Raw genomic sequence first — 18994 nt, 5'->3', positions numbered from 1 at the left:
ACAGAATCGGCAAAAACTATGAGAGTTCAGAAATCTCAGGTACACACATTTTGCAAACTGCAGCATATCATTTCTTTCTTTTTTTTTTTTCACTTATAGAAAGAAATGGGTAAATGCAAAAACGCAGGTATTTGGTTTTGGTTATGTATGTTGCATAATGATTTTATGTGGGGGCACTGCAAGGAGAAACGATACTTCTTGGATAATTGGGGGGCACTAAACTTTATTATCATGCACAAGAAACAACAAAAACGTGGCAAAAATGCAGCAACAAAAACATAATGTGTGAAGACTAAGACTTTCATTGGGCTGAACACAGTTTTCAAACATATTTTTGAATGAATTATTCCAGAAAATGTCTTTTCTGGATGTGTAAACTAAATCTTTATTGCAATTAATAGCTTACATTTGTGGGAGTATTTTGTAATATGAAATCTCATGAAAAATGTTGATTCTGAAAGGAAACTAAAGGGTTTCCTGACCAATCTCATTTATTCTAAGCACAGTATATCTACATACACTACGGTTCCAAAGTTTAGGATCACCAATTTTGTGTTTTCCGTTAAAACTCATACTTTTATTAATCAAATGAGTTGCCAAATGAATTGAAAATCTAGTCCAGACATTTTATTTGAAACAATAATTTTCTCCTTCGAACTTTGCTTTAGTCAAAGAGTGCTCCCTTTTGCAATTACAGCATTGTAGACCTTTGCGTTCTAGTAGTTAATTTGCTGAGGTAATCTGGAGAAATTTCACCCCATGCTTCCAGAAGCCCCTCCCACAAGTTGGTTTGGCTTGATGGGCACTTTTTGCTTACCATTGCTCCCACAACAGCTCAATGGGGTTGAGATCTAGTGACTGCGCTGGCCACTCCATTTCAGATGGAATACCAGCTGCCTGCTTCTTCCCCAAATAGTTCTTGCGTAATTTGGAGGTGTGCTTTGGTTCATTGTCCTGTTGCAGGATGAAATTGGCTCCAATCAAGCGCTGTCCACAGGGTATGGCATTGCAAAATGGGGTGATAGTCTTCCTTATTCAAAATCCCTTTTACCTTGTACAAACCTCCCACTTTACCAGCACCAAAGCAACCCCAGACCATCACATTACCTCCACCATGCTTGACAGATGGCGTCAGGCACTCTTCCAGCATCTTTTCAGTTGTACTGTGTCTCACAAATGTTCTTCTGTGTGATCCAAACACCTCAAACTTGGATTTGTCTGTCCATAACACTTTTTTCCAATCTTCCTCTGTCCAATGTCTGTGTTCTTTTGCCCATATTAATCTTTTCCTTTTATTAGCCAGTTTCAGATATGGCTTTTTCTTTGCCACTCTGCCCTGAAGGCCAGCATTCCGGAGTCGCCTCTTCACTGTAGACGTTGACACTGGCGTTTTGCGTGTACTATTTAATGAAGCTGCCAGTTAAGGACCTGTGACACATCGATTTCTCAAACTACACACTCTAATGTACTTGTCTTGTTGCTCAGTTGTGCAGTGGGGCCTCCCACTTCTCTTTCTACTCTGGTTAGAGCCTGTTTGTGCTTTCCTCTGAAGGGAGTAGTGCACACCGTTGTTGAAAATCTTCAGTTTCTTGGCAATCTCTCGCATGGAATAGCCTTAATTTCTAAGAACAAGAATAGACTGTCGAGTCTCACATCAAATATGTAATATAGTAAAGCACGGCACTCTGGGTATCTGGGAGGTGCTCAAGTTAGGTATCCAACCCGTAGTACATCAATGATAATATACTTGGCACTCAGGAGAATTTTGTAGTGTAGAAAAACATCATTTATTCAGTGCATCCAGTTCAACATGAACGTTTTCGGTCCCAACATAGGACCTTCATCAGACAGGATTTTTGAATACTGTAATATATATATACAAAAATACAAAAGAATATTTTTAGAAAAAATACAAAAGAATATTTTTAGAAAAAATTCTTGATGCACATTAAGGATACAATATATCATATTCAAAATTCTAGTTCAAAAAAGCAAAACAAATATCACTAGTGAAAGTGATCAAGCAGCAATCGTGACGGACTTTGGTGAATCCTGACTTGGAGCGTGAGATGTGAGCTTCATTTTGAAGAGACAGAGAGCTGTGAATGTGTCGATAAGATTATGATAAGGTGACCATGCTGGGTCTGGATAAGGGCCTTCCAGAGTGGATAAATAATGGTGAGATTGCCCCTGTATCGTGCAGGGTGAGCTGCCTAAAAACACAAGAATACAGACACGTGAAGTATTTGACAATATATGAAGCAACAAGGTAAACCAAAACATCAGATTGCCGTGTATAAGAGTAAGTGCTAGAGTATAGAGCATATGTGACCACCGGAGCTGCGTACAGATTCCCTGTATATCAAGAGGCTACCAAACGTCATGGTGACACGCTGAGGGTAGGTGTGAGCAGTTGCCCAACGAATAATGCGACTATGTACCTGGAATACACGATATGTTTGTATGGGCCCAAGGTTGGTGCCAAAAAACAGACAAAGTCCAGGAGGTATGGTGCCGCCTAAGGAAAAGGACATCATGTGGCCAGTATGAGAAAATTGCCAATAGGTGTTATGGAGGACCCACGGTACGTATAAGACAGGAGGACATGTTACCTCGTTCAAGTTTAGGAATATGCGCTGCCACAGGGCGAGACCGCTCGCTGGTGCAGGGAGCGCTGCAAGAAATGAGGGTAGTGCTACATGAATAGCTAGTCCGGTCATAAGAAGTAAATACAGGGTGTGGGAGATTGCCAATAGGCACTAAAGGGGAACCCTGGTACATCCTGAGCAACGGGACACAATACCTTTTGTGATGTGAGGAACTGCGCTGCAAGTGGGCGAGGTGCTCGCTGATGAGAAGAGCGCTGAAAGGAATGAATAAATAAAGGTGGTCCCAGTGAGATGAATAATCCGGGCATAATGTATGACAATGGAGGGGAGACTGGGCGTCGCTGTACCTGGTGCTGCAGAGAAGAGGAACTGGCGCCGTGCAGAGAATCCTCCCGGAGACGCTGAACCTCCAGCGGTACTTCCGGGTTTATGTGTGTGCCGACAGGGGGTCAGCTGACCCACTGCGTCACCGGCGTCACATGACTGAGCCAGCCGCGCATGCGCAGAAACGAGGGGAGCGCTGGGCCGATTTATAAGTGTACTGGCGCCTGTATCTATTGCATGAAGTGTATCAATGCACCGCGCAGCTGAGGCATGGGCGACAGGGCCACTGGGGGAGATATTGTGGGCACTATAGTGTGTATCAGTGTGGAATAAAAGCATGTGGGGACTATCTGTACAATGGAGAAATTGAGCTAGTTATGGGCACTACAGCGTACGAAAGAGGAATGAAATAGCAGGAAGAATGCGTGTGAGGGCTGCATATGCACATTGAAGAGAAAACTGGTCAGACCTGAAGGTGGTCACACAGCTGTGATAGAGTGGCAATCTAAATGCTCTATGTTAAACCGGCATGGTGTGGAAATACTATACCATGTGAAGGATAGTTGGTGCTCAGTGCCTGGTAGTGCAGCTAGCGATTCTGTGAGGATATAAAAGAAGGAAACAAATAAAGTCAATACAACATGCTCAATAAAGGGACCATAGTACAATATTCACAGTTTTACAAAAAAGCCGAGACGTCATAGTCCCTGTTTAATCCCTTTGGTTCTAAGGTCTGTAACGTGTAAATCCAAAAAGCTTCCCTTTTCTGGAGCATTTTGGTACGGTTCTGTCCTCTCCTAGGGATATCAATTTGTTCAAGAACCTGGAATCGGAGCTGGGCGATGGTATGATTTTTTTCGGAAAAGTGATAGGGGAGGGGGAGATGTGTCTTATTGCATCGGATTGTGGACTTATGTTGGGCCACTCTATCCTTCACCATTTGGGTGGTCTCCCCCACATATGCCAAACCACATGGGCACTTTATAAGATACACCACAAACGTGGATTCACAAGTAAAAAATCCCTTGATGGGAATTGCCTTGCCAGTTTGTGGGTGAAAAACAACGGAACCCCTCTGTATGTTGCTACACTGTAGACAGTTCAAACAAGGGAATGTCCCTTGTCTTTGAGTTTGAAGGAAGGTCTGCCTGGGGACCACTGTACTTGAACCAATGTCAGCCTTTACAAGTCTATCTTTGAGGTTTTTTGCTCGTTTGAAACATGGAAGGAAGGGCCTGGTGAATTCCGGAATATTGGGATAGCTTTTTGTTAGGATGTTCCAGTGTTTTCTGATTGTAGTTTGCACCAAACCAGAAAACGGGTGAAACGTGGACACGAAAGGAATTCTCTTTTGGTTGTCTCTTGGTCTAGTGTTAGATAGGTTCCTTTTGGCCTCTGTCAATACTCTCCGGGGATAGCCCCTCTCGATGAACTTGTGTTCCATTTCCGTAAGTCTGACTTTCTTAGTTTCTATATCAGAGACAATCCTCTCTACCCTATGGAATTGTGATTTTGGAATAGAGTTCTTAACCGAGGGTGGGTGACAGCTGGTAAAATGTAGGAGGCCGTTACGGTCAGTAGGCTTGGTGAATAGATCAATGGCTAGGGTGCCGTCCCTTTCCTTATATACCAGGGTATCTAGAAAACTAATCCTATGTGTGTCTTGTTGAATGGAAAATTTGAGCTCGGGCCAGATGTTATTAATTTGTTGATCAAAGGAAAGGAGCGACTCAATGGGGCCGTCCCAGACGCAAAAAATGTCGTCGATATATCTCCGCCATACTTTGCAGTGGTCTTTAAAGAGGGGATGGTCATACACGTAGTCACTTTCGAAGGCTGCCATATAGGCCACGGCATACGGGGGCGCTACGTTCGCGCCCATTGCAGTGCCTTGTAGCTGGGCATAAAAGGTGTCCTGACACATGAAGTAGTTTTCTTTGAGTACCAAACCTAATAGGTCAGCACAGAAATGACGTATTTTGGTGTCTACCTTATTGTCACTCAGGAGTCTATCCGTGGCTGCCATACCTTTCTCATGCACTATAGATGTGTATAGACTATTGACATCCCAGGTGATTAGCAGAGAGGAAGAAGAGATAGGGCCCAAGGACCTATGGTTTAACATAGAGCATTTAGATTGCCACTCTATCACAGCTGTGTGACCACCTTCAGGTCTGACCAGTTTTCTCTTCAATGTGCATATGCAGCCCTCACACGCATTCTTCCTGCTATTTCATTCCTCTTTCGTACGCTGTAGTGCCCATAACTAGCTCAATTTCTCCATTGTACAGATAGTCCCCACATGCTTTTATTCCACACTGATACACACTATAGTGCCCACAATATCTCCCCCAGTGGCCCTGTCGCCCATGCCTCAGCTGCGCGGTGCATTGATACACTTCATGCAATAGATACAGGCGCCAGTACACTTATAAATCGGCCCAGCGCTCCCCTCGTTTCTGCGCATGCGCGGCTGGCTCAGTCATGTGACGCCGGTGACGCAGTGGGTCAGCTGACCCCCTGTCGGCACACACATAAACCCGGAAGTACCGCTGGAGGTTCAGCGTCTCCGGGAGGATTCTCTGCACGGCGCCAGTTCCTCTTCTCTGCAGCACCAGGTACAGCGACGCCCAGTCTCCCCTCCATTGTCATACATTATGCCCGGATTATTCATCTCACTGGGACCACCTTTATTTATTCATTCCTTTCAGCGCTCTTCTCATCAGCGAGCACCTCGCCCACTTGCAGCGCAGTTCCTCACATCACAAAAGGTATTGTGTCCCGTTGCTCAGGATGTACCAGGGTTCCCCTTTAGTGCCTATTGGCAATCTCCCACACCCTGTATTTACTTCTTATGACCGGACTAGCTATTCATGTAGCACTACCCTCATTTCTTGCAGCGCTCCCTGCACCAGCGAGCGGTCTCGCCCTGTGGCAGCGCATATTCCTAAACTTGAACGAGGTAACATGTCCTCCTGTCTTATACGTACCGTGGGTCCTCCATAACACCTATTGGCAATTTTCTCATACTGGCCACATGATGTCCTTTTCCTTAGGCGGCACCATACCTCCTGGACTTTGTCTGTTTTTTGGCACCAACCTTGGGCCCATACAAACATATCGTGTATTCCAGGTACATAGTCGCATTATTCGTTGGGCAACTGCTCACACCTACCCTCAGCGTGTCACCATGACGTTTGGTAGCCTCTTGATATACAGGGAATCTGTACGCAGCTCCGGTGGTCACATATGCTCTATACTCTAGCACTTACTCTTATACACGGCAATCTGATGTTTTGGTTTACCTTGTTGCTTCATATATTGTCAAATACTTCACGTGTCTGTATTCTTGTGTTTTTAGGCAGCTCACCCTGCACGATACAGGGGCAATCTCACCATTATTTATCCACTCTGGAAGGCCCTTATCCAGACCCAGCATGGTCACCTTATCATAATCTTATCGACACATTCACAGCTCTCTGTCTCTTCAAAATGAAGCTCACATCTCACGCTCCAAGTCAGGATTCACCAAAGTCCGTCACGATTGCTGCTTGATCACTTTCACTAGTGATATTTGTTTTGCTTTTTTGAACTAGAATTTTGAATATGATATATTGTATCCTTAATGTGCATCAAGAATTTTTTCTAAAAATATTCTTTTGTATTTTTTCTAAAAATATTCTTTTGTATTTTTGTATATATATATTACAGTATTCAAAAATCCTGTCTGATGAAGGTCCTATGTTGGGACCGAAAACGTTCATGTTGAACTGGATGCACTGAATAAATGATGTTTTTCTACACTACAAAATTCTCCTGAGTGCCAAGTATATTATCATTGAGTCTCACATCAAAGTTCTTTTTTTCTGGCCATTTTGAGAGTTTAATGGAACCAACAAATGTAATGCTCCAGATTATCAACTAGCTCAAAGGAAGGTCAGGTTTATAGGTTCTCTAATCAGCCAAACTGTTTTCAGCTGTGCTAACATACTTGCACAAGGGTTTTCAAGGGTATTCTAACCATCCATTAGCCTTCTTGCACAGTTACAAACACAAAGTACCATAAGAACACTGGAGTGATGGTTGTTGGAAATGGGCCTCTATACACCTATGAAGATATTGCATTACAAACCAGACGTCTGCAGCTAGAATAGTCATTTACCACATTAACAATCTATAGAGTGTATTTCTGAATCATTTAATGTTAGTTTCATTGGAAAAGAAATGTGCTTTTATTTCAAAAATAAGGAAATTTCTAAGTGACCTTTTGGACGGTAGTGTATGTATATCGTAGCTATCTATATCTCTCTATCTATCTATCTATCTATCTATCTATCTATATATGTGTGTGCATGTGAAAATACTTTTTTTATATTGTTTGACATCGGAGGGCTGGTACGAAACCTAAGTCTTGCACCATAGAGCTGGATGATTGACAATATCATTCCAGGACATAGGTTCTTTTCAGGTTTTCTGTGTTTCAAGGGAACGTCATTTCCGATAGCGCTATTAACCTGCAGATGTAGGGTTAATAGCATTATGAAAGTGCCTGGTTGTATTGAATGTGTGGCCCACAGGAGAAAATGAACTATGTTTTCCTCAAGAGCCGCCAGTTTTGTCATGCAGGCGAGTCACCGCTCACAGCACTGTGATCAGCGGTTGTAAACACGCCTCGGCACTGAATGGCATTCGGCTCAGCAGTGCACAGCTAGCTATTATCAGCGCTGGGCTGTGAATACATCCCCGCTGTCAGTGCTGTAACTGCTCTGAGTACGCATGTATGACTGGACGTCGCAGCTCCTGGGAGAAATAATGTTCATTCACTTGCTCTCAAATCCAGCATTTGCGCTCATAACTAGCCTTCATGTCGTCATTTTTTTTTTATTTTTGAAAAAAAGCAGCCCCTTTCTGTCATTAGATGTATGGTACTATTCCGTCCATGTGACCCGGACCCTACTTCCCATGGATGGAATAGTACGTCATAGGCTCACTGTCCCACTAGTTAACCCCTTCAGTTATCACCGTAAAAAAAAACAAGGCAAAAAACAACGCTTTATTATCATACCGCCGAACAAAAAGTGGAATAACACGCAATCAAAAAGACGGATATAAATAAACATGGTACCGCTGAAAATGTCATCTTGTCCCGCAAAAAACGAACCGCTATACAGCATCATCAGCAAAAAAATAAAAAAGTTATAGTCCTCAAAATAAAGCGATGCAAAAATATATATATTTTTTTATAAAATAGATTTTATCGTATAAAAGCGGCAAAACATAAAAAAATGATCTAAATGAGGAATCTCTGTAATCGTACTGACCCAAAGAATTAAATTGCTTTATAAATTTTATCAAACGTGGAACGGTATAAACGCCCCCCCATAGAAATTCACGAATTGCTGGTTTTTGTTCATTCTGCCTCTCAAAAATCGGAATGAAAAGCGATCAAAAAATGTCATGTGCATGAAAATGTTACCAATAAAAACGTCAATTCGTCTTGCAAAAAACAAGACCTCACATGACTCTGTGGACCAAATATGGAAAAATTATAGCTCTCGAAATGTGGAGATGCAAAAACTATTTTTTGCAATAAAAAGTGTCTTTTAGTGTGTGACAGCTGCCAATCATAAACATCTGCTCCTTCATCACCCCCTTAGGTAGGGAAATATAATAAAATTTAAAACATGTATTCATTTCCATTTTCCCGTTAGGGCTAGGGTTGAGGCTAAAGTTAGGGTTAGGGTTGGGGCTAAAGTTAGTGTTAGGGCTACAGTTAGTGTTGGGGCTACAGTTAGGGTTGGGGCTACAGTTAGGGTTAGGGTTGGGGCTACAGTTAGGGTTAGTGTTGGGGCTAAAGTTAGGGTTAGGGTTGGGGCTAAAGTTAGGGTTTGGATTACATTTACGGTTGGGATTAGGGGTGTGGTTAGTGTTATGGTTGGGATTATGGTTAGGGGTGTGTTGGAGTTAGGTGTGTGGTTAGGGTTGGGATTATGGTTAGGGGTGTGGTTGGAATTAGGGTTAGGGGCATGTTCGGGTTAGGGATGGGGTTAAGGTTATGTTAGGGTTGGGATTAGGGTTAGGGGTGTGTTTGGGTTAGGGTTTCAGTTAGAATTGGGGGGTTTCCACTGTTTAGGCACATAAGGGGCTCTCCAAACTCGACATGGCGTCTGATCTCAATTCCAGACAATTCTGCGTTGAAAAAGTAAAACAGTGCTCCTTCCGAGGGAATGTCAGAATCACTGGGATCCGTTGAAGCATTCCAGAGTTATAACCTCATAAAGGGACAGTGGTCAGAACTGTAAAAATTGGCCCGGTCATTAACGTGCAAACCACCCTTGGGGTTAAAGGGGTTAACTCCAACCCTATACCACCCTGATAGAATATTAAACAAACACTCATGCTGATAGTATGGGTATGTGTTTTAGTAATAACTTAGTAATGTCTGAGCACTCTGTGCTGAATGAAGTAGAAAAGGTAATACACTGTTTGATTTTATCCACTGATTGTGGTTATTTTTTTTTTCATTTTGATGACTACTTAACCCCTAAGTGACCGAGCCAATTTTGACCTTAATGGCTGGGCCAGTTTTTATAATTCTAACCAATGTCACTTTATGTGGTAATAACTCTGGAAATCTCCAACTGATTCTGGGATTGTTTTTTTCGTGATATATTGTACTTCATAATAGTGGTAACATTTCTTCAATATGACTTGCAATTATTTATGGAAAAAACAGAAATTTGTAGCAATTTTCAAACGATAAATTTTAGTACTCTTAAATCAGAAAGTTATGCTACACAAAATACCATATATACTCGGGTATAAGCCGACACGAGTATAAGCCAAGACCCCTAATTTTGCCACAAAAAAATGGGAAGCTTATTGACAAGAGCATAAGCCTAGGGTGGGAAATGCAGCATCTACTGGTAAATTTCAAAAATAAAAATCGATACCAATAAAAGTAAAATTGATTGAGACAACAGTAGGTTAAATGTTTTTGAATATCCATATTGAATCAGTAGCCCCATATAATGCTCCATACAGTTCATGATGGGCCCCATAAGATACTCCATACAAAATACGCCTCATATAATGCTCCATAAAGTTCATGATGGGCCCATAAGATGCTCCATTTTAAAATATGCCCCATATAATGCTGCATAAAAGGTTAATGATGGCCCCATAAGATGCACCATAGAATATTATGCCCCATATAATGCTTCACAAAGGTTGATGGCCCCATAAGATGCTGCATAGAATGTTATACCTTATATAATGCTGCAGAAAGGTTGATGGTCCCATAAGATGTTCCTAGAATAATATGCCCCATATAATGCTGCACAAAGGTTGATGGCCCCATAAGATGCTCCATAGAATATTATGCCTCATATAATGCTGCACAAAGGTTGATGGCCCCATAAGATGCTCCATAGATTATGCCTCATATAATGCTGCTGCGATTAAAAACAAAATGACATACTCACCTCTCGTCTCTGGGGGAGAGGTGGTGGGGTCCTGAGCAGGTGGGGAGACAGACGCGCTATGGGGGCCAGATGCTGGAGTTGCCACTGGCTCAGGCCCCCAGCACTTGCAATATTCACCTGTTCCCGTTCCACCGCCGCGTGCCGTTGTGTCTTTCGGCTCTCTGCAATGACTGTTCAGGCTGAGGGCGCGTACTAACCACGTCATCGTGCACTCTGACCTGAATGTCACAGTCAGAGAATGCGGAAGACTGAGCCCGGCGGTGGAACGGGGACAGGTGAATATCGCATGGCTCACCCTCCCCCGTCATACTCACCCCCTCCTGGCCCAGCCCCTGATTCTCCGATGCGATGGTCTCTGGCGCCGGTAGCTTGTTCCTGTTTTCAGCGGTCACATGGTACCGCTCATTAAAGTAATGAATATGCGCTCCACCCCTATGGGAGTGGAGTCGCATCCATATTCATTACTTACTTTCATTACGGAAAAGCAGGGACCGTGCCAGGAGCAAGTGAGTATAATGTGACAGCCGCCTCTCCCCCTCCCTCACCGACCCCCTGGGACAATGACTCGAGTATAAGCTGAGAGGGGCACTTTTAGGCTAACAAATTTCGCTGACAATCTCAGCTTATACTCGAGTATATACGTGAGTTCATAAATAACAATTACCGCATATCTACTTTTCTTCAGCACAATTTTGGAAACATAATTTTTTTTGTTGGGACGTTATAAGGGTTCAAAGTTAACCAGTGATTTCTCATTTATTTCAAAAATTTTACAAAACCATTTTTTTTAGGGGCCACATCACTTTTGAAGTTACTTTGAGGGGTCTATATGATAGAAAGTATCCAAAAGTGACAGCATTCTAAAAACTGCACCCCTCAAGGTGCTCAAAACCACATGCAATAAGTTTATTAAACCTTCAGGTGATTCAGGAGAACTGAAGCAATGTGGAAGGAAAAAATTAACATTTACGGTAACTTTTTTCACAAAACATTTACTTTAGACCCAACCTTTTTTATTTTCACAAGGGTTACTCGAGATTTCCTGAACACGCTCGGGTGTCCTCCGAGTATTTTTTAGTGCTCGGAGATTTAGTTTTCTTCGCCGCAGCTTGATGATTTACAGCTATTAGCCAGCTTGATTACATGTGGGGATTCCCTAGCAACCAGGCAACCACCACATGTACTTAGCCTGGCTAATAGCTGTAAATCATTCAGCTGAGGTGATGAAAACTAAATCTCCGAGCAGTCATAAATACTCGGAGGTCACCCGAGCGTGCTCGAGAAATCTCGAGTAACGAGGATATTCGCTCATCAATAGTAACAAGAGAAAATGGACTACAAAATTTGTTGTGCATCTTCTCCCAAGCATGCTGATATCCCATATGTGCGGAAAAACCACTATTTGGGCGCATGGCTGGGCTCAGAAGGGAGGGAGCACCGTTTGACTTTTTGAATGTAAAATTGGCTGGAATCGATGGCGGGCACTATGTCACATTTGGAGAGTCCTTGATGTGCCTAAATAGTGGAAACCTCCCACAAATGACCCTGTTTTTTAACCACACTCCTCAAAGATTTTATACAGGGGTATAGTAAGCATTTTGAATTCGGAGGTACGACACACAAAATTTTATAACATTAGGTTGTCATATTGAATATGTCATCATTATTGTTGAGCGCAAGTGCTCGCTACTCCAGATGGCATTGGGTGCTTGGGTATGCACCGAATATAGCGGGTGCTCAAGTGACATGCTCGAGTTCCTGCCCCGCATGTTTCGTGGCTGTTAAACACCAAAAAAAAACATGCGGAGATTTGCGATACTCTGTGCATACTCGAGCACCTTATGCAAACGCGAGTAGCGAGTACTTGCGCTCAACACTAGCCGTCATTTCGTCATTTTACTTTTGAAAAATGCCAATTCTAACCCCAACCCTTACTGCAAAGAATGGAAAATATTTAATTTATTATCAAAAGGAACCAATAGGAAAAATGTCCTATTGTTGCCGGATACCGGTTGGCAGATACCACCGGTTGGCAGATCCACATGTGTACTTAAAAGTACACATGTGGACAACATTGTTGGTACGCTTTTAGTAAAGTAAGAACTAACTTGAAACTGACAAAGGTAATTTTCAATTTAAATTTGCTGAGTGTCAACTTATGAAAATCAGACGTTGCTTTTGAACCCTGGTTCAGCCGAAAAAAAAGCAAAAAAAAGCCACCTAATGAAAATGACCTGGACAACAATGATTGTACCCCTTGAAAATATTAAAAATAATATGACCACAGAGATATGTTAAACTAAGGTGTGTCCTGTAATTAGCTTCACATGTGTCTACAGTCTTGTCAGTCTGCCTATTTAAAAGGTGAAAAGTAGTCAGAGTTCTGTTTGGTTTCATGGTGTGTACCACACTGAACATGGACCAAAGAAAGCTAAGGAGACAGTTGTCTCAAAAGATTAGAAAGAAAATTATAGACAGACACGTTAAAGATAAAGGCAATTCACCCTCAAGCCAACTCCAAATAGCTTAATAATCCTGTTACTACAGTTGACAAAACCTGAAGAGAAAGACACCACTTATTAATCAGCACACCCAAATATCAATAAAATTATTGAGTAATATGGGCTACAATAAAATCATTTAAAACCAAAGAGTATCACTCTCAAATAACCTGTTAGGCAATAAAATGCTAACAATGTAACCCACAGAGTTAAGTAAGAAATATGTAATAAATATCTAAACACACTAATGCATACAGTAAACCGTCTCCAGAACAGATAGAGAGAAAAAGTAAAAATACATGTAATGTACCTGTAGTTGAATAGATACAAGACTCCCCAAAAATTACAGTAAGTAATGTATGGCATGAATATCCTACAGTTACGCAAAACAAATATCATAAACTGTCACATGGAGACCAATAGAGTAAAAACTGGTCAATAGTTGGGTACAAAAATGCAATTTCTTATCTGTAAAAATTTTAGAGACATAAATGATAAGCATATAAAAAGCTACAGTTCACAACAGATCCACAACCGGACTCAAACCATTATGTTCTATCTGTTCTCACCCTGCTAATATATTAGATGGAAATATAATATAATAATGATATCTACTATAAATAAAGTGGATAGTATCAGGAGTAAGAAGAGATACATGATTCCATAGGTGCTTGACTTAAAAAACAGATATATGATAAATGGCTAGTATTCCAAAAGGATAAGAAAAGTGGTATAGCTCTCTCTGTCCAATAGGGATCCAAGCAGCTATAAGACTGTAGGCAAAGGATCCCTACTAAAAATAGGATCCAGTGAGAATGGTTGATACCTGCTGCAAAGGAGAGATGATAATGTACCCACTGACACCTATGAGAAGTCTGGAGAGTGCTGTGGGGACCGATGAGAGGACCCCACGCACAGCTTTGTCAGGGGACAAAAAAATGAGTATTTGAAAATGCATATTGGGAAGCCATAAAGCTTCTGGGATGTAATTTTGACAGATGAAACAAAACTGTAGCTTTTTGTCAAGTCACATAAGTTCTATGTTCACAGATGCAAAAAATAAGCATGCAAAAATAAGAACATTGAACCTACTGTAAAACATGGAGGAGGCTTAGTTCTGTTTCTGCTTTGATGCATCTTGCACAGGATGATTTGAAACTGTGCACGGTACAATGAAATCTCAAAAATTTCAAGACATTCTGGGGTTAAAAAGTGTCAGAAAGCTTGGTCAGGGTCACAGGTCATGAGTCCTCCTACAGGTTAATTACCCAGGACACAAAGTTAAAAGCATCCAAGAATGGCTAAGAGCAAAGCATTGGACTATTCTGAAGTGGCCTTCTAGGAGCCCTGATCTAGAGCCTGTTGAACATCTGTGAAATTAGTTGTAACATTCAGTCTGGAGAAGACTCCATTCAATCCTGAGACAAATTTAGCAGTTTGCGGATGAAGAGTGGGCCACAATACCTGTGGACAGGTGCAGAAGTCTCATTGACACATAAATTGTTTGTTTGCAGCCATGGTGTCAAAAGGTTGTGCAATAAGATGTCCAGGCCATTATCATAAAAAAATGTATTACTATTGTTCTGATGGACCACAATTAAATGCATTTTCATTAGTTGATATTCAGTAAATTTAAATAGAAATTACCGTATATTCTGGTGTATAAGTCGACCCGAGTATAAGCAGAGGCACTTAATTTTGCCACGAAAAACTGGGAAAATTAATTGACTCGAGTATGCATTGTTCCCTCATCCCTATCCTGGTATGCATGGCTCCCCATCACTGTCCTTGTATGCATGGCTCACCGTCCCTGTATGCATGGCTCCCTGTATGCATGGCTCCTTATCACCATCCCTGTATGCATGGCTCCTTATCCCCTATCGTTGCATACATGTCTCCCCATCCCTGTCTTTGTATGCATTGCTCCCCATCCCTGTCCTTGTATGCATGGTTTCTATAAAAAACAAAACAAAAAACCCCACATCCTACTTACCTTCCCTGTGCGCCCTTGCTGCAACTCGTTCCGTGCCAGCAGTTCTTCCGGCCCAGCGATCACGTGTCCCCGCTCATTAAGGTAATGAAAATTCACTCCATGCTTATGGAAGTGGAGAGAGGTGAATATTTCTTACCTTAATGAGCGGGGACATGTGATCGCTCGGCCGGAAGAGCTGCTGGCACCAGAACGAGATGCAGCGAGGGCGTGCAGGGAAGGTAAGTAGGATGTGTGGAGGAAGCTGGCTGCTGCGGCTGTAACTGTGTGCGCTATAAGAGAAATGAATATTCACTGCCAGTGCAGTGAATATTCATCTCTCTTTAGCAGTGGGCACAGGCTTTAGCTGCAGCAACCAGCACCTGCCTCTGTGACCTACTGCTCCGCTGCACCCCCTCCCCCGGCTTTCTGGAACAATGACTCGTGTATAAGCCGAGGGGGGGGGGGGGACGTTTTCAGCACAAAAATGTGCAGAAAAACTCGGCTTATATACGAGTATATATGGGGGTATTTGTCAGTTCAAGTTATTTCAATGACATTTATAAGGTTTACTCACTTTAACAGAAGGGTACCAATCTTATTGTCTGTGTGCTGTTGGACACTAATGCTTAAAGGGAACCTGTCAGCAGCATTGTGCTCAGTAACCTACAGACCGTGTCAGTTCGGCGCCGTTATACTGATTAAAATGATTCCTTGGTTGATGAAATCCGTCTTGTGGTTGTTGTTTATTCTTTGTCTTCAGTTTTGAGTTAATGATATGCTTGGGGCTGTGGGGTGCCCTCCTAGGTTTTTGGGATATTCATGAATCATGGAAGGACTCATTTAAAATGAGAGATCCATGTATGCAATGATTACCTTATAGAATGAGGCTCAGAATTTTAATTTGTTACTTTATTTTTTTTAATAGACTAACCATAGATACAAAAGCCTATCAGTTTAGTTTAGTCCATTGTCATTTTTAGTGAACATTGCATTTGTGTCCTGCATAAATAAGAGAAACAGCTTGTTTAATTATTGGAAACATGCAAAGGTAGTAAATGCTTTAAAGTGTGAATGTATGACTACACTGTAAAAGAAAAAATTATTACCACTCAAATACGATTTTGATTAACTCTGTGATTTGGAAAAAACTGCTGAGGCGGTGGAGAAAATGAGATTTAAGATATATTCTTTAAAATCTTGCATTTTGAATTGATGTTTGTAGAAAACTGTATTTTATCTCTCATTTAGACTTACCAAATAGATGTATTCATAGCTAAAATAAATTGATATGTTAGTAATTATCATTAGTAAATTTATATCTGTCTGTATAAGTATGTAAGTATGCTATAGATCAGTATAATTCAATTATTTATTTATTTTTTTATTTCCGGTTATTTAAAAAAATAATAATAATTTTGACCTATTTCCGTGCTTTTTTTGTTAAAAGGTTTTTAATTTTTAATAAACTATTGTCTCCAAGCGCAGTTTAGTGGAAAAAATGAACAATCTGCGCTCTGCTTAGCTTAACTGGGTCCATCGCTGAGTCTCTTCCGCTGCCCTGCTCCCTGTTGGTTGTCTGCATCGCTGAAGTCTCGTCGATAGCGCTGCAGCCAATCACTGAGCTTAGCGGATCATTGACAAAGCTGGCGAGCTCGTGACTGGCTGCAGCACTGTTCATCAAGGCAGACAAACGACAGAGACAGTGACCTGGATCCGGGAAAGGGAAGTAAAGCACTGTTTTTAGGTTATTTTTACACTGACCTGCACCAGGGGACAATGGATAAATGATAATGGAAAACCCCTTTATATTTATGGTCTTAAAGTTACAGAGTAATGTGATGTCTAAATTTGAAAGTTGCTCTTTGATAAGCCGTGATATTTATGTCCTTTTCTAAGCAAGGCCATATCTAAATCTATTTTGGATTTTGTCAAATTCCTACACAGCTGTTACTTTACTTTGAGTAATGCTCTTAAAACCTCAGCAAGACTGATCTACTTCTCACAATATCTGCGCGCAACCATTTTGGTACTCAACGCTTCACGTAAAAAAATAAATGCAACAACCCAATGTAGATGTGCGAGACGTTTAGCGGTGAAGCGACCATCAGATTAGTTTTGGTTGTACTGTTTGAAATGCTTCCACTTACCAGTGTAAAATAAATATATATATATATATATATATACCGTATTTTCCGGCGTACAAGACGACTTTTTAACCCCTGAAAATCTTCTTAAAAGTCGGGGGTCGTCTTGTACGCCGGGAATCGCCTTGTACGCCGGGTGTATATGGTGGGTGGGGGGGGGAGTGATCCTGATGACGACGAGGGGGCGTCTCACAGGAAAGTGAGTATCCCCCATTACCTTATCATAGCGCTGCAGCGTGGGGTCTCTGTGCTGGGAGCGGCGGCTGCTGTGCTGTGCTGTGGCGGCTCCTCTTCTGCAGTGTGGGGCCTCTGGTGCTGTGGGGCGGTGGCGTATCTTCATGCAGTCGGGGCTCCTCCGGCATCTCAAAGCCTAGAAGCCCCGCCGGCAACTCCATCGGTGTAATGCGCTGGCCTCCGGGAAAATGGCCGCTGCTTAGATTCAGATCTCGTGTCCCGAGATTTCGGGACGAGATCTGAATCTGAGCATGCACAGCCCCCAGCGGCCGGGCCACCGCATCGCACCTATTGAGCTGCCTCCGGGAAAATGGCCGCTGCTCAGATTCAGATCTCGTCTCCCGAGATCTCGGGACGAGATCTGAATCTGAGCAGCGGCCATTTTCCCGGAGGCCACCTGACCGCATTGTACCGATGGAGTTGCCGGCGGGGCTTCCAGGCTGAGATGCCGGAGGAGCCCCGACTGCATGAAGATACGCCGCCGCCACTGCCCCACAGCACCAGAGGCCCCACACTGCAGAAGAGGAGCCGCCACAGCACAGCAGCCGCCGCTCCCAGCACAGAGACCCCACGCTGCAGCGCTATGATAAGGTAATGGGGGATACTCACTTTCCTGTGAGACGCCCCCTCGTCCTCATCAGGATCACTCCCCCCCCCCAAAAAAGGCACATATTCACCGGCCCTATAAGACGACATACGGTGTATAAGAAGACCCCCAACTTTTAAGAAGATTTTATTTTTTAACTGGTAAAGTTGGGGGGTCGTCTTATACGCCCAGTCGTCTTATACGCCGGAAAATACGGTATATATATATATATATATATATATATATATATATATATATATATATATATATATAATTTAAGTACATTCTCATGCCTTCTCCTTTATACAAATGTTTGTATTTACAGTTCGCTTTCGGAGTCTAAGCAACTTGACATTGTAAGGAGAGCAAGATCTTACATCCATGGGGGAAATTACAAAGAAGCCGTAAGTGTATAATCAAGAGGCAGCGACAGTTTCTTATTTGAGTAATGTCTTTTATGTGTCCTTGTGTTTCCTTTGTTGCAAAGATTGGCATTTCAATCATATGAAAACTCCTAGTGCAAATCTCTTTAGCACCAAATTACCAGAGCATTCAGAACTAGACGTAGCAATTTGTATCACACAGGGAAAGTGACATGTGATTTTTCTTCTGTTCTTCATTAACCATTTGATTCCGCTTTAATATGTTATCGAAGGACGTATTTATGCTGACTAAAGCCACAATAGTTGTCCTTTTGCTTGATTCACTATGTCCATCAACACTAACCTTGATTTGGTAGAAACAGTCTAAAAAGAAAATCTCTGATATGTGTGTGTATATGGAGACAATTTCTATATAGTCGATTAAAACTTTATTATTGTTTCCGCAAAAAAGTTCTGAATACAGTATTTCCACAGTGATCAAACTGAGTGCAGCACGACCATGGAGGTTCGACTGCATTATTTTATAATCTAGTTAGAATACTGTAATTAAGTTTTTTTTTTTAAATTATTTTATCAATATTACCTTTGTAAAAATTCTAGGCTTTCTTAAAGGTGTTTAAGCACGATGTCGGGGAAAATACTTTGATTCCATCAATGTATCACTTACTGAGCTGCGTGCTACAGTCTTGATAAAAGTTAGTCTGTTATCTGCAGCAGATCTAGCAGTTCCCTAAATGCTGATCTCTGTATAACCCCG

General features: G+C 42.0%; 1 protein-coding gene across 2 annotated transcripts in view; it reads left to right on the top strand.

Moving 5' to 3' along the window:
- PIGN (phosphatidylinositol glycan anchor biosynthesis class N) overlaps positions 1 to 18994 on the top strand; it is a 477253-nt gene that overhangs the window by 152873 nt on the left and 305386 nt on the right. For both annotated transcript variants that reach the window (XM_077269733.1, XM_077269734.1), the window contains exon 13: positions 18180 to 18258. In XM_077269733.1, the coding sequence (XP_077125848.1) occupies positions 18180 to 18258 (79 nt within the window). The remainder of the gene's footprint in view (positions 1 to 18179; positions 18259 to 18994) is intronic.

The sequence above is a fragment of the Ranitomeya variabilis genome, chromosome 6, assembly GCF_051348905.1.
Source record: "Ranitomeya variabilis isolate aRanVar5 chromosome 6, aRanVar5.hap1, whole genome shotgun sequence".
In the NCBI taxonomy this organism is placed as follows: domain Eukaryota; kingdom Metazoa; phylum Chordata; class Amphibia; order Anura; family Dendrobatidae; genus Ranitomeya; species Ranitomeya variabilis.
Note: the sequence above shows the minus strand (reverse complement) of the source record. Positions and strands in the feature narration are given on the sequence as shown.